Source organism: Arachis ipaensis, chromosome B3 (genome assembly GCF_059453495.1).
Source record: "Arachis ipaensis isolate K30076 ecotype BB chromosome B3, ASM5945349v1, whole genome shotgun sequence".
Classification (NCBI taxonomy): domain Eukaryota; kingdom Viridiplantae; phylum Streptophyta; class Magnoliopsida; order Fabales; family Fabaceae; genus Arachis; species Arachis ipaensis.
Window position 1 is genome coordinate 21,559,812 of NC_142438.1, and position 17,256 is coordinate 21,577,067.

At 39.4% G+C, this 17,256-nt stretch overlaps 1 protein-coding gene, 1 non-coding gene and 1 pseudogene across 2 annotated transcripts; 2 read left to right on the forward strand and 1 right to left on the reverse strand.

Moving 5' to 3' along the window:
• Window positions 1-315: 315 nt before the first annotated feature.
• Window positions 316-419, reverse strand: LOC148570017 (small nucleolar RNA R71). The gene has a single exon (XR_015908769.1). It is a non-coding gene; the product is annotated as a small nucleolar RNA R71 (small nucleolar RNA).
• An 11,568-nt stretch (window positions 420-11,987) lies between these two features.
• On the forward strand, window positions 11,988-12,988 carry LOC148570018 (uncharacterized; annotated as a pseudogene).
• Window positions 12,989-12,991: 3 nt separating this feature from the next.
• LOC148570019 (uncharacterized) lies at window positions 12,992-14,960 on the forward strand. Its single transcript, XM_088506786.1, has 2 exons — window positions 12,992-13,181; window positions 14,059-14,960. Exons 1-2 carry the CDS (start codon window positions 12,992-12,994, stop codon window positions 14,958-14,960), a joined length of 1,092 nt encoding a protein of 363 aa, XP_088362912.1.
• The last annotated feature ends 2,296 nt before the right edge of the window (window positions 14,961-17,256 follow it).

Here is a 17,256-nt window from a genome sequence, read left to right on the forward strand (position 1 = left end):
ATCTCAATTCCTGCAATTGGAGCAAACAACTTTGAGCTTAAGCCTTAATTAGTTTCTCTAATGCAGCAGAATTGCAAGTTTCATGGACTTCTATTGGAAGATCCTCATCAGTTTTTAGCTGAATTTGTGCAAATCTGTGACACTGTTAAGACCAATGGGGTTAATCATGAGGTCTACAGACTTATGCTTTTCCTCTTTACTGTAAGAGACAGAGCTAGGACATGGTTGGACTCACAACCTAAAGATAGCCTGAACTCTTGGGAAAAGTTGGCCAATGCTTTCTTGGCCAAGTTTTTTCCACCTCAAAAGTTGAGCAAGCTTAGAGTGGAAGTCCAAACCTTCAGACAGAAGGAAGGTGAATCCCTCTATGAAGCTTGGGAAAGATACAAGCAATTGATCAGAAGGTGTCCTTCTGACATGTTTTCAGAATGGAGCATCATATGTATATTCTATGATGGTCTGTCTGAATTATCCAAGATGTCATTGGACCACTCTGCTAGAGGATCTCTTCATCTGAAGAAGACGCCTGCAGAAGCCCAGGAACTCATTGAAATGGTTGCAAATAACCAGTTCATGTAAACTTCTAAAAGGAATCCTGTAAATAATGGGACAACTCAGAAGAAAGGAGTTCTTGAGATTGATACTCTGAGTGCCATATTGGCTCAGAACAAAATATTGACTCAGCAAGTCAATATGATTTCTCGGAGTCTGTTTGGAATGCAAGCTGCATCAGGCAGTACTAAGGAGGCTTCTTCTGAAGAAGAAGCCTATGACCCTGAGAATCCTGCAATGGCAGAGGTGAATTACATGGGAGAATCCTATGAAAACACCTACAATCCTTCATGGAGGAATCATCCTAATCTCTCATGGAAGGATCAACAGAAGCCTAATCAAGGCTTCAATAATAACAATGGTGGAAGAAATAGGTTTGGCAATATCAAACCTTTTCCATCATCTTCTCAGCAACAGACAGAGAATTCTAAGTAGAGCTACTCTGACTTAGCAACTGTAGTCTCTGATCGATCTAAGACCACTCTCAGTTTCATGACTGAAGCAAGGTCCTCCATTAAAAATTTGGAGGCACAAGTGGGTCAGCTGAGTAAAAGAGTTACTGAACTCCCTCCTAGTACTCTCCCAAGCAATACCGAAGAGAATCCAAAAAGAGAGTGCAAGGACATAAACACGTCCCACATGGCCGAACCTGTAGATGAGGGAAAGGCAGTGATTTCCAGTGAGGAAGATCTCAATGGACGTTTACTGGCCTTCAAGGAGTTCCCTAATGAGGAACCAAAGGAATCTGAGGCTCATATAGAGACCATAGAGATTCCACTGAACTTACTGTTGCCATTCATGAGCTCTGATGAGTATTCTTCCTCTGAAGAGGATGAAGATATTGCTGAAAAGCAAGTTGCTCAATATCTAGGAGCAATCATGAAACTGAATACCAAGTTATTTGGTAATGAGACTTGGGAGGATGAACCCCCATTGCTCATCAATAAACTGAATGATCTGGTTCAGCAGAAATTACCTCAAAAGAAACAGGATCCTGGAAAGTTCTTAATACCTTGTACCATAGGCACCATGACCTTTAAGAAGGCTCTGTGTGACCTTGGGTCAAGTATAAACCTCATGCCTCTCTCTGTAATGGAGAAACTAGGGATCTTTGAGGTGCAAGCTGCAAGAATCTCACTAGAGATGGCAGACAATTCAAGGAAACAGGCTTATGGACTTATAGAGGATGTCTTAGTGAAGGTTGAAGGCTATTACATCCCTGCTGACCTCATAATCCTAGAGACTGGGAAGGATGAAGATGAATCCATCATCCTTGGAAGACCCTTCCTAGCCACAGCAAGAGCTGTGATTGATGTGGACAGAGGAGAGTTAGTCCTTCAAGTGAATGAGGACTACCTTGTGTTTAAGGTTCAATGATCTTCTTCTGTAACCATGGAGAGGAAGCATGAAAAGCTTCTATCAATACAGAGTCAAACAGAGCCCCCACACTCAACTTCTAAGTTTGGTGTTGGGAGGCCAACATCAAGCTCTGAGTCTCTGTGAAGCTCTCTAAGAGCTCACTGTCAAGCTATTGACATTAAAGAAGCACTTATTGGGAGGCAACCCAATGTTATTTAATTATATTTATTTATTTTTCATTGTTATTTTATGTTTTCTTTAGGTTGATGATCATGTAAAGTCACAAAAACAACTGAAAAATAAAAAACAGAATGAAAAATAGTATTAAAAATAGCACACCCTGGAGGACAGGCTTACTGGCGTTTAAACGCCAGTAAGGATAGCAGAATACGCCCAGCCTGGCAGCATTCTGGGCGTTAAATGCCAGAATGAGCAGCACTCTGGGCGTTTAATGCCAGAAAGGGCTGTTTGGCACAGGCTGGCATTAAACACCAGAAATGGGCATCTGGCTGGCGTTTAACGCCAAAAATGGGCAGCAGAGTAGCGTTTAACGCCAGAAATGGGCATCTGGCTGGCGTTTAATGTCAGGAATGGGCAGCAAAGTGGAATTTAACGCCAGAAAAGGTAGCAGAGCTGGCGTTAAACGCCAGATTTGGCATAAAATGGGCGTTTGAACGCCAGGTTGGTGCAGGGACTCAAATTCCTTGACACCTCAGGATCTGTGGACCCCACAGGATCCCCAGCTACCCCACTTCTTCTTCTCTCCTTTTCACACCTTTCCATAACACTCTTCTCTAAATATCCTTGACTAATCACCTCAATACCTCTTCCCTAAACACCATTCACCTATCAAATCTTATCCTCTTCTCCATACTCTCTTCACCACTCACATCCATCCATCATAAAACCCCACCTACCTTACCATTCAAATTCAAACCATTTCCCTCCCAAACCCTCCCCTTCATGACGGAACCCCCCTCCCTTACCCTATAAATACCCCTCCTCACTACCTTCAATTTCACACAACATACACACTACAACCAACCTTGGCCGAACCTACACCAACCCTCCATCTCCTCCATTTCTTCTTCTACTACTCTTTTCTTTCTTCTCTTGCTCGAGGACGAGCAACTATTCTAAGTTTGGTGTGGAAAAAGCTAAAGCTTTTTGTTTTCCATAACCACTAATGGCACCTAAGGCCGGAGAAACCTCTAGAAAGAGGAAAGGGAAGACAATTGCTTCCACCTCTGAGTCATGGAAGATGGAGAGATTCATCTCAAAAGTCCATCAAGACCACTTCTATGAAGTTGTGGTCAAGAAAAAGGTGATCCCCAAGGTCTCATTCAAGCTCAAAAAGAGTGAATACCCGAAGATCCGACATGAAGTTCGAAGAAGAGGTTGGAAAATCCTCACCAACCCCATTCAACAAGTCGAGATCTTAATGGTTCAAGAGTTCTATGCTAATGCATGGATCACTAAGAACCATGACCAAAGTGTGAACCCGAACCCAAAGAATTCGCTCACAATGGTTCGGGGGAAATACTTGGATTTTAGTCCGAAAAATGTGAGGTTGGCATTTAACTTGCTAATGATGCAAGGAGATCCTCACCCTTTCACTAGAAGGGTCAACTTTGATCAAAGGTTGAACCAAGTTCTTAGGGACATTTGTGTGGAAGGCGCTCAATGGAAGAGAGATTCAAGAGGCAAGCCGGTTCAACTAAGAAGACTTGACCTCAAATCCGTGGCTAGGGGATGGTTGGAGTTCATCCAACACTCTATCATTCCTACTAGCGACCGGTCTAAAGTTACAATAGACCGGGCTATCATGATCCATAGTATCATGAATGGAGAGGAAGTAGAAGTTCATGAGATCATATCCCTAGAACTCTACAAGGTGGCGGATAAGCCCTCTACTTTGGCAAGGTTAGCCTTCCCTCATCTCATTTGTCACCTATGCAATTCAGCTGGAGTTGTCATAGAGGAAGACACCCTCATTGAAGAGAATAAGCCCATCACTAAGAGAAGGATGGAGCAAACAAGAGAGCCCACTCATGGACCTCAACAAGAGCATGAAGAAATTCCTCATCATGAAATCCCTGAGATGCCTCAAGGGATACATTTTCCTCCACAAAACTATTGGGAGCAAATCAACACCTCCCTAGGAGAATTGAGTTCCAACATGGGACAACTAAGGATGGAGCACCAAGAGCATTCCATCCTCCTCCATGAAATTAGAGAAGACCAAAGAGCCATGAGAGAGGAGCAACAAAGGCAAGGAAGAGACATTGAGGAGTTCAAGCACTCCATAAGATCTTCAAGAGGAAGAACTAGCCGCCATCACTAAGGTGGACCCATTCTTTAATTTCCTTGTTCTTATTTTTCTATTTTTCGTTCCCTATGCTTTATGTTTTATTTATGTTTGTGTCTTATTACATGATCATTAGTGTCTAGTGTCTATGTCTTAAAGCTATGAATGTCCTATGAATCCATCACCTTTCTTAAATGAAAAATATTTTTAATTACAAAAGAACAAGAAGTATATGATTTCGAATTCTATCTTGAAATCAGTTTAATTATTTTGATGTGGTGGCAATACCTTTTGTTTTCTGAATGAATGCTTGAACAGTGCATATTTTTGAATTTGTTATTTATGAATGTTAAAAATGTTGGCTCTTGAAAGAATAATAAAAAAGGAGAAATATTATTTGATAATCTGAAAAATCATAAAATTGATTCTTGAAGCAAGAAAAAGCAGTGAACACAAAAGCTTGCAGAAAAAAAAAGAGAAAGAAAAAGAAAAAGCAAGCAAAAAAAGCCAATAACCCTTTAAACCAAAAGAAAAGGGTAAAAAGGATCCAAGACTTTGAGCATTAATGGATAGGAGGGCCCACAAGAATAAACTCCTGGCCTAAGCGGCTAAATCAAGCTGTCCCTAACCATGTGCTTGTGGCGTGAAGGTGTCAAGTGAAAAGCTTGAGACTGAGCGGTTAAAGTCGTGGTCCAAAGCAAAAAGAGTGTGCTTAAGAGCTCTGGACACCTCTAACTGGGGACTCTAGCAAAGCTGAGTCACAATCTGAAAAGGTTCACCCAGTTATGTGTCTGTGGCATTTATGTATCCGGTGATAATACTGGAAAACAAAATGCTTAGGGTCATGGCCAAGACTCATAAAGTAGCTGTGTTCAAGAATCAACATACTAAACTAGGAGAATCAATAACACTATCTGAATTTTGAGTTCCTATAGATGCCAATCTTCTGAACTTCAAAGGATAAAGTGAGATGCCAAAACTGTTCAGAAGCAAAAAAGCTACAAGTCCCGCTCATCTAATTGAAACTAATTTTCATTGATAAGTTTGGAATTCATTGTAAATTCTCTTCTTTTTATCCTATTTTCTTTTTAGTTGCTTGGGGACAAGAAACAATTTAAGTTTGGTGTTGTGATGAGCGGATAATTTATACCCTTTTTGGCATTGTTTTTACATAGTTTTTAGTATGTTTTAATTAATTTTATATTTTTATTAATTTTTATTCAAAACTTACATTTCTGGACTTTACTATGAGTTTGTGTGTTTTTCTGTGATTTCAGGTATTTTCTGGTTGAAATTGAGGGACCTGAGCAAATATCTGATTCAGAGGCTAAAAAAGGACTGCAGATGCTGTTGGATTCTGACCTCCCTGCACTCGAAGTATATTTTCTGGAGCTACAAAAGCCCAATTGGCGTGCTCTCAATTGCGTTGAAAAGTAGACATCCTGGGCTTTTCATAAATATATAATAGTCCATATTTTGCCCGAGATTTGATGGCCCAAACTGGCGTTCAAAGTCAGCCTAAAATATCTTGGCGTAAAACGCCCAAACTGGTGCCAAAATTGGAGTTAAACGCCCAAACTGGCACCAAAGCTGACGTTTAACTCCAGGAACAGCCTAAGCACAAAAAAGCTTCAATGCTCAGCCTAAGAACACACCAAGTGGGCCCCAAAAGTGGATTTCTGCACTATCTGTACTTAGTTACTCATTTTCTGTAAACCCTAGTAACTAGTCTAGTATAAAAACTACTTTTAGAAATTTATTTTAGGGAGTCTTTTGTTGAATCTTTTATCTTTGAACTTGTATGTTCACGTTTGGAGGCCGGCCTCACGGCCATGCCTAGACCTCTTTCACTTATGTATTTTTCACGGTGGAGTTTCTACACTTCATAGATTATGGTGTGGAGCTCTGCTGTTCTTCATGAATTAATACAAGTACTATTGTTTTTCTATTCAATTCACGCCTACTTCTTCTCTAAGATATTCACTCGCACTTCAACCTGATGAATGTGATGACCCGTGACACTCATCATCATTCTCACTTATGAACGCGTGCCTGACAACCACTTCTATTCTACCTGCAATAGCTTGAGTGTGAATCTCTTGGCCTCCTGGTTTACGACGCATGGTTGCCTCTCCTGACAACAAAGCATTCCATTCCGTGAGATCAGAGTCTTCGTGGTATAGGCTAGAACTATTGGCAGCATTCCTGAGATCCTGAAAGTCTAAACCTTGTCTGTGGTATTCTGAGTAGGATCTGGGAAGGGATGACTGTGACGAGCTTCAAACCTGCGAATGTGGGGCACAAGTGACAGTGTGCAAAAGGACAATGGTCCTATTCCGACGCTAGCAGGAACCGACAGATGATTAGCCGTGCGGTGACAGCGCATATGGATTTGTTTTCATCCGAGAGGATCATGCAGCTTGCCATGGAAGGAGGTAACGCATGATTGGAAGAAGGCAGTAGGAAAACAGACGTTCAGAAGCAACAAAGCATCTCCAGACGCTTATCTGAAATTCCCACCAATGATTTACATAAGTATTTCTATCTTATTTTATATTTTATTTATATTTTAATTATCAAAACCTCATAACCATTTGAATCCACCTGACTGAGATTTACAAGGATGACCATAGCTTGCTTCAAGCCGACAATCTCCATGGGATCGATCCTTACTCACGTAAGGTATTACTTGGACGACTCAGTGCACTTGCTGGTTAGTTACACGGAATTGTGAAGAAGTCTTGAAATCACATTCTCCCACACCAAGTTTTTTGCACTATAGCCAGGGAACGAATAATCACGATTTCGCGTACCAGCCTGCAATGATTAAAAGCCTCGACACATGGTGAGAATGTCCTGAAAAGCCGGTGAAAATAAGTTGACAACTCATTGACTTGGTCTCCAACTCGGACAGGACTCATATTGAGCACCGCAATACTTTCCAACATTATTGCGTGCACACCTATAACCCATCATGGCAAACTTATTTTATGACTCTTCCCATTCCTAATAAATTCATGCAACTGCCTTCTGCATGTAACCAATCAAACCATCTTGTAACTCGGTCTAAAATTATAACCTGCCTCTGTTGCTTTTTGCAAGACCTTACTCAACACAGCTACATCAACTTAGGTCGTAGGAAAGATGAAGGCACATATGATCTGGTAATTAAGCTACCTATGATCAATAGAAATCTCTATGGCCAGACATGTGTGAGGTCCATTATACCTTTTGACCTCTCACGTGCCCTTTTGCTGTCAAAGAGTGATTTGAATCAACCAATTACAATCCATTCCAAACTCCTTACATTTTTTATGGTACTTGATGTGATCTAACTCCAGCATCCTATACTCAACACATGACAGATGCTATAACTCTTGACACTAACTACGACTTCCTCTTTACTCTGGAACTATTGTCTAACTTAGAACTCAATTGGAGCCAAAATATTATGAGAATCTCTACCCCCAAATCTGTATTCTACATCCAAAAAACTCTATTCTACCATAATCTCCAAGTTCAAAGTCGAAAAGTGCAGCAGATATTACTACTTTCTGGAACTTGAAGAGATACCCTGTCCGGCGGGAATTATCCCTAAATCCCCATAGCTATCTTCTCTTATCATAGCGGGCTCCACATCATCATTATCCCACAGTGCATCTTTCATAGGGGATCGGGTTTTTCACCCCCTGCTGAAACTAGTATCATCCTAGGAGAAGTAGCTATCGCAATCACAAACTCACTAAAGGAACAATTATCACCAACGTCACAAGCATCATCATTAACGCGTTTAAATCAACTGCAAAGAACAAAGATACCACTAACGCTAGTTCCAGTGCAACTACAAGCACAGAGCTAGAGACAACTACATGTATTGAGATAAAGGCTCCTAGCAGTCCAACAGATTGAGGGTTCTAATTTAGTCCTCCTGAAGTAGCGAACACATCCCCAAACTTGATCAACAATTCATGGGTTCTCACCTCGAAAAATTGACGACAACAGTGAAACAAAACTTACAAATCTCCATCACTCTCTATTACAAAAGATTCCTATAAAATAATTTATTCACACGATTGATGCCATGGACTTCTAATTAATTTCTGTAGTATGGTATTTTATAGTTCAGCAAAACTAGTTGATTGTCGAATAAAGACACTCATTAGTCATTGTGTGTGCTATTAGATAACGTTTGTTTTGAGATATTGGAACAGAGACTGATAGACTGAGACTCAATATCATGTTTGTTGGCTCAGAGACTGGTACTAAAATTTCTGTCTCTATTCCCAAAATTTTAATATTTTAGTACCTCCAAAAAGTGAGGACACATGGGATTGAAATTTTTAGAGATAAAGACTGAAACTTTAATAACATTTTATACCTAAAATACATTCATTTCAATTAATTACTTTCAATTTTATTCTTTGTGCAAATTAAATTAGAGCTTCATTCTTGTTTTAATTTTTGTCTCCCACTTTACACCAAACAGAATACTAAAATTTATTTCAATCTCTGTCTTTTAGTCTTTGTCTCTCAGTCTTAGTCTTTCAATCTCTATCTTTACACCAAACACTACCTTATAGACAATAATAAACATTGAGTGTATTTATAGGACACCTCTATTGCTAAATCAGATTGCATTACTTCGTAATATGCTGAAAGAATAAATCATATCTTACTACAAATTATTTTAAGGTGAACTATATGTAAAATATATTAGGCTGGTTCGATTTACTTTAAACTTCTTCTTTCTTTAAATTGATTTTGTGAGCATCGATTTAGTAAATTAGCAAAACTTTAAATTTGTCTGTAAATTGGATTTGTATTCGATTTATGTATAAAAGGACAAATCAAACTTTTTTAATATCACAGATTAAAATGGAATACGCAGGTAACAAACTTGAATAAAAATATCCGAGTAATATTAAATTATTAATGGACAAATATTTAATTAATTAATGTAAATTACCCTTCAGTCTATTATAATAAGCATTTAGCATTCAATCATTCACTACTGGTCAATATGGTCAATAATTAGTAACCGGAAACTTCTTTTGCCCTGCATTATTTTAATTAATAGACGTCGGCTTTTCTTATAATTATTTCATCTTCATAGATACCCTTATATGTAAGGAGTGTATGATACGTAAGTTTTTCTCATTTTTCATTATAAATAAATAATATATGAACCGAATACCATGTATAAAAATTTTAACCAATACCCAAAGTTATCTTTATGTTTTAACATTTCCCATTTTTTTTCCTTTGTTAGGTTAAAAATAAAATTATTGGATTGAACCTAAACCCTAATTAAATATTAACTTTATGATTTTTTAGAAAAATCTTCATTAATTTTTATCTATATACTGTTTATATAGGAAGTTATTTGACCTTTCGTAATACGCCCTCATATACTTCTAAGATTTTGAAAACAATCTCAAATAGTCAAATGCAAAAGAATAACACTTTTTAGACTCTACTTTATATTTATATTTTTTATTTTTTATATATTGAGGAGCGTGACAGTAGTACAGTACTCTTCGCGCCACTGCACGTGCATAAAAAACCACAACCACCACCAGCACTTAAATTAGATTTTGTACACATACAAAGCTTACCATTATTTTGTCTCCTCTCATCGTCATATTATTCTACACTTATTCTAGAATAACTTATATTTTGGCTCCAATTATACTAATATAACACATTTTAGTAACAATTTATATACATTTTTTTCAATTATTTTTCAAAAATTATTATATAATCAATTATATACAAATTAATATTTAATAATTATTTATATTAAAATTTATCAATAATTTTAATATTTTATTTTATATATTTTTAATAATTATTATTATAATATTTTCTTATATTTCAATGACTCAATAATCAATAATCATTATTACTATATTATTATTCTCAATGGATTATGTATCGTATCCCTCGTATCTCGGAAAAAACGAGTTATACCTCGATTGGATAAAATGAAATTCAAATTAAATTAAACTTATCATCGTAACCCACTTCTCTCCGAGATTCTCGGCCTTAGTCGTCCATGACCAGCGGACCCCCTTTTCTTCCCGAGAATCTCGACCTTAGCCATTTACGACTAACGGACCGACGAATAGTTCAAACAAAAGAGTCTATAAATCAACAATAGGCCACACAACATAACAAAACACAAGACAACTTCGTCACCAATCTTATACTCATTCTTTTTAAAAGATCATTTGTTGACTTGAGCGTCAGAGACCTTTTTGCAGGTACCACGCTCGAGTTCAAGTTCACAAGGGTGCTCCACTTCTAAGTTGAGACGCTGAGATCTCCAGAAATTTCGCCGACCAAATACCTCAGAGAAGAGTATCCTTGATAGAACATTTGGCACCCACCGTGAGGCCCCAGCCTCGCTTTTAGTTTTGATCTAACACTACTACAATCGATTTGTGCTTTCTTTCCTTTTATCTGGAGCCAAAACATGACGGATCATTCAGTGACTCCTTAGGCCAATCCAACCAACGCCGAACTCTTGGGCGCTAACGCCGCCCTACAAGTGAAAAACCAACGAATGGCCGAATTGTTAGCAACCATACAAAACAACGGGGAAGAAAAGAACGAGAACAAGAAGGCCAATGTCGACCTCCATGAGGAACGTCAGTCGGAGTCAAACACAAAGACAGGAGAAACACCTCTCAAAACAGAAAGACGACGGACTGGCCCTTTCTCAGAAGAAATAATGAATTTTAAAATGCCTAAAAATTTTATACTCCCGATGACTTTAATGCTGTACAAGGGGATCAGAGATCCTAAAGTTCATGTCACAAAATTCAAATCCATGATGTTTCTCAATAGTGACTCCGATCCCATCTTGTGCCGATCTTTTCCAACTTTTCTAGATGGAGCTGCTTTATTGTGGTTTTCTAACTTACCTGCAGGTTCAATATCAAGCCTCGACGAATTTGCCAGACTATTTGTAAACCACTTTACGGTGTCCAAAATTTATGTGTGAGATTCAGACTATCTCAGTACAATCAAGCAAGGACAACATGAGAGTTTGAAGGACTACATGACGCGCTTCACAATAGTGGCCATGAAAATCCCAGACCTCAATTCGAAAGTGCAACTACACGCGATAAAAAGTGGCCTCCGACTTGGAAAATTCCAGAAAGCAATAGCAGTTGCAAAACCGAAGACATTGGAAGAGTTTAAAGAGAAGGCAACCAGACAAATCGAAATCGAAGAATTACGTGAAGCTCGGAGAAACAAAAGGACATTATCCCGAAAGGAAGAGGACAAACCCCCAGGCCTCAGAACAAAGACCCCAAGAAGCCTTTCAAATTAACACGAAAGTTCGATTCGTACACCAAGTTCAATACCAAAAGGGAAGACATCATAAAGAAAATACTGCACAACAAGCTGATCAAACCGCCAAGCAAAATAGGGACGTACCAAGATAAAAAAATATGTAGACAGAAGTAAGCATTGCGCATTTCATCAGAAGTACGGCCATACCACTGACAAATGCGTAGTAGCCAAACACTTATGGGAAAGATTAGTAAGACAAGGCCTACTGGACAAATATATCACTTCCAGAAGCCAGAAGAAATAAAGGGATACTGACAAACCGAGGTTTAGCTCCAACCACAAAGAAAAAGGAACCTGGCATGGACCAGTCGAAACTCCTACATCTAAAGGGGTAATAAACTACATCTCAGGTGGTTTTGCAGGGGGAGGAACAACCAGTACAGCTAGGAAAAGAAGTTATAAAGCCATGATGACAATGGAAGGGTCTCGACAAAGGATCCAAACGTCGGCTCCAATGGCCTAAATCACCTTCAGTCCATCCGACTTCAAGTCACAATGCCCAAACTTGGACGATCCAGTGGTAATCTCAATACATAAGGGAGAACTGACAGTAAAAAAGGTTCTACTCGACCCAGGGAGTAGCGTCGACATCTTATTCTACTCCACGTTCAGGAAGATGCAACTTAGCGACAAAGCACTACAACCATCACCCGGGGAGTTGGTAGGGTTCTCTGGGGAAAGAGTCCCTATATCAGGTTACGTATGGCTGAGAACAACGCTGGGAGAGTTTCCGGACTCAAAAACCCTAGATATTGAATTTTTAGTAGTCGATTGTGCAAGTTCCTATAATGTTATTTTGAGACGCCCGTCCCTTAACTCATTTGGTGCTATAATCTCCACAGTTCACCTCTGTGTTAAGTTTTCTGTGCAGGATAACACAATAGCAACAATCTATGCAGACCACAACGAGGCCAGACAATGCTACAATGCAGGCTTGAAAGTCACCTCAAAGGAGATGATCACAAGGGTCCACTCTGTTTACAACTCGGAAAGCATTCCAACCTTGGCCGAACTAGATCCAAGAAATAGCAACAGTCGTCCTGCCCCCCAACGGGTGACCTAGAACAGGTACAACTTGGAAAAGCAGAATAGTTTACTAACATTGGCTCTGTTTTCTCTGCAGAAACAAAACAGAACCTAATCGACACGTTAAAATCCAACTCCAACCTATTCGCATGGACACCTGCTGACATGTCAGGAATCGATCCGAACTTCATATGCCATAAGTTAGCAGTCAACCCTAACGCCCGACCTATAAGACAAAAGAAACGAAACTTGGGCACAGAAAGAAGGAATGCAGCAAATGCAGAAACACAAAAATTACTTGATGCAGGTTTCATCCGAGAAACTCTATTCTCGTCATGGTTAGCGAACGTGGTAATGGTTAAGAAGAGCTCGGGAAAGTGACGCATGTGCGTAGACTTCACAGATCTAAACAAAGCCTGTCCAAAGGACTCCTATTTGCTACCAAATATTGACAGACTGGTAGACGACACTTTAGGGTATCAAGTGCTCAGTTTTATGGATGTCTATTCCGGTTACAATCAAATACAAATGCACCCTGATGACGAAGAAAAAATAGCATTTGTAACAGACCAAGGTAATTTTTGCTATATAGTCATGCCTTTCGGACTAAAAAATGTAGAAGCAACATATCAGAGACTAATGGACAAGGTATTCAAAGATCAAATTGGTCGAAACATTGAGATATACGTTGATGATATGATGGTCAAGTCAAGCTCGGAACAGCTACATGAGATCGATCTTAATGAGATTTTTTAGCAACTCACAAAGTACAATATGAGACTAAATCCAGAGAAATGCGCATTTGGAATACACGGAGGTAAATTCCTCGGATTCCTACTGACGAACAGGGGGATAGAAGCCAACCTCGACAAGTGCCAGGCCGTAATAAACATGCAATCACCTCGGTCAATCAAAGAAGTGCAGCAACTCACAGGTCGTCTAGCAGCCCTGTCCCGATTCTTGCTTGCAGCAGCTGCCAAGTCATATCACTTCTTCAACATTTTGAGAAAGGCCAAAAAGTTCCTTTAGACAAACGAATGTGAAAAATCCTTCATCGAATTCAAAAATCTGCTCGGTTCACCACCTATCCTCAAGAAGTCACAACAAGGTAAACCCCATTTTTGTATTCCTTTCAATTTCAACTAACATGGTTAGCTCCGTGCTTGTAATAGAAACAGGAAAAGAGCAACACCCAATATACTTTGTGAGAAAAGTATTACAAAACGCCGAAATAAGGTACCCGACAATAGAAAAACGAGCATTTGGCTTGGTCATCACAGCTCGGCGTCTACGACATTACTTTCAGACACATCAAATAATAGTTCGGACTAGCCAACCTCTATGCCAAATACTATCAAAACCAGACCTAGTGGGACGACTTACAAAGTGAGCAATAGAGCTCTTTGAATTCGACATTTCCTATCAGTCATGATGATCTCCTAAAATACAAGCACTTGCCGACTTCATATCAGAGTTTACCGACCTTGAAGAACCGGTCAAGACACGGGAACTATATGTAGATGGTGCATCAAATGAAAGCGGATGTGGAGTAGGAATCCTGCTCAGGGATGACACTAGAGTCCAAGCTGAGCAGTCAATCAAATTCCTATTTCAAGCAACCAATAACCAAGCCGAATATGAGGCACTCCTAGCAGGCCTCCGGTTAGCAGAACAAATAGGAGTAAACAACCTAAAGGTATATTGTGATTCCTTGCTTGTAGTGCAACAAGTAACTGGTAACTTTCAGGTACGAGATCAACTCTTAGAAAAGTATTTAACTTCGGCAAAAAACATGATACAGCATTTTCAAAAATTTGAAATATCGCATATACCTAGAGAGAAAAACTGCAGAGTCGATATTTTATCCAAGTTAGCTACATACAGGGTAACTGATTCATCAGATAAATTATATCATCTCACACTAACAGAACCAAGTTTAGATATCAAATCTGCTTTAAGTATATCACAGGAAGAAGATTGGCAGAACCCACTTATTCACTACTTAAGAACTGGCACAATACCAGAGAAAGAAAATCCAAGGTCATTTAGACATAAAGCGAGCCATTACACCATGATAGGAGCCGTTCTGTACAAACGGGGTATCTCTAGGCCATTACTAAAATGCCTCGTCCGAGAAGATGCGGCCAATGCCATTGATGAAGTCCATGATGGTATCTATGGACACCACATTGGAAGCAGAAGCTTAGCAACAAAAATTTTAAGAGCAGGATACTACTGGCCGACCTTACGAGAAGACTACAGAAATAAAGTGCAAAGATGTGATGCCTGCCAAAAATGTGCACCACTCATCCATAGCCTAACTGAACTGTTACACACATCAGACGTCAGCTGACCCTTTTATAAATGGGGGATGGATATACTCGACCCATTCCTAGTAGCACTAGGACAGGTAAAATTCCTATTAGTAGCAATTGATTACTTCACAAAGTGGATAGAAGTAGGGGTGTTCGCGGTGCGGTTTGGTTCGGTTATTTGGGAAAAAGTCATCCGATCCGATCGTTTATCAAAACTGCGGTTCGGTTTAATTCGGTTTATTTTCCAAGATCATCCGAACCAAACCAAACCAATTAAAATCGGTTTGGTTCGGTTCAGTTTGTTCGGTTTATTTAATTAATTCAAATAAAAACCATTATACCATTTCATAGTCACTAACAAATAACAATAGTCAACCTAATACAGAGATCACTAACAAATGAGCAGAAACACAACAAACTAAAATAATTAACAATTTTTCAAAAATAGCAGTAGCACAATGATCAATCTGACTCAAATTTCTAACAAATTAGCAGAAGCACAACGAATTAAAATCATTAACAAATGTTACAAAAATAGCAGAAACACAAATGGAACAATAATCAACCTGAACTGAATCAAGAAAATCAAGATACACAACCAAAATAATTCCAAAAAATTTGCAAAAATGGTGCACCAATTCCAAACTGAATCAAGATATAGAACTAAACTAAATCAGAAATACAACCAAACTAATTCCACAATTTTCATGTGGTGCACTAATTCCACAAATTCTTCCTCTTTCACCTTCCCCTTTCCTGCATTAACATTGAATAAACAAAAATTTAGAACCAACCCTAAACCAGAATTACCCTAAATAAAAACAGATCAAAAAGTTCAGAATAAAAAAAAATAAAATCTGAATCCATAAGAAGACTAAACCAGAATTAAAAAAATAAATAGAATCAGAACAAAAAAAAACAACCTGAGATTGAAGGACAACACTGCTTCAATGACGGAGAAGAAGAGACTGGACAGTGACATGGCTTCAACGACGGAGAGACGGGTGACGAACGGCAGCAGCTTCGACTGCGTCTGGTGCGTGCTGCTGCGGTTCGTTGAGGACGACGGCGGCTGTTGGTTCGTGGAGGAGATGGCTGTTGGAGCGGTGGTGTGTGGAGCCGTCGAGGATGAGGGACAGAGAGGAACGCTACGAGCCTACGAGGAAGGGAGAGGGAGAGGAGAGGACTGCACTACCGTGATAGTGCTGTCCGGCGATGTCGATGGCGAAAAAGAAAGAGGAGGTCCGGCGCTGAGACACAGCGCTAGAGAGACTGAGAGAGAGCTTGAGGAGTTAGGGTTCCTGGTAGGTGAGGGGTGGCTGCGGCTAGATTAGGAGGAATTGTGGAGGAAGGCCACTTTTATATTAGGGTTTTTTAATAATACCGGTTCGGTTCGGTTCAGTTAGGGTTTTCTCTAACAAAATCGAAAACCAAATCGAACCGTAAAAAAATTGCAAAAATTATTTTTTCGGTTTTTTCGGTTTTTGGTTTGTTCGGTTATCAGTTTTTTTGGTTCGGTTGGTCGGTTTTGTTCGGATTGGATCGGTTTTGAACACCCCTAGATAGAAGCACAAACGTTCATTTGAAAATTTATTATATGTAGATATGGTTTTCCTATGGAAATAGTTTCTGATAATGATCGACAATTTACCGATAAGAAAATAGCTTCGTTTTTAACTAACCTTCATATTAAACATCGTTTTTCCTCTGTCGAGCACCCACAAAGTAACGGGCTCGCAGAGGCCGCTAACAAAGTCATTTTGCAGGCCTTAAAGAAAATGCTAACTGATGCTAAGGCACGCTGGGCCGAACTCATACTAGAAATATTGTGGAGTTATAACACGACACCACAATCCACAACAAAAGAAAGCCCGTTCTGACTAGTAAATGGCACGAACTGCATGATTCCTATTGAAGTCGGTCAGGGGTCAACTTGGACCGCGCACTTTGATGAAAATGCCAACATAGAAACCAGATCAGCCGAGCTCGATACAATAAGCGAAGACCGAAGGCTAGCCGAGCTTAGACAAAGATCTATACAAATAGCCATGCAAAAGCAATATAACAAGAAAGTTTGATTGAGAACTCTAAAGAAAGGAGACCTGGTGCTAAGACAAGTAGAAGAAGTTCGGAAACCTCAGGGACATGGAAAATTAGCTGCTAATTGGGAAGGCCCCTTCCGAATTTCCAAAATCATTGGAAAATGGGCGTATTGTCTGGAAACACTGGACGGGACTGCCATGCCCAACACCTGGAACATCTCCTCATTAAAGCTTTACTATAGCTGATTTGTTTTTGTAGTAAGTGGAGTTGCTTGGTACTCTTTTTCTTGAT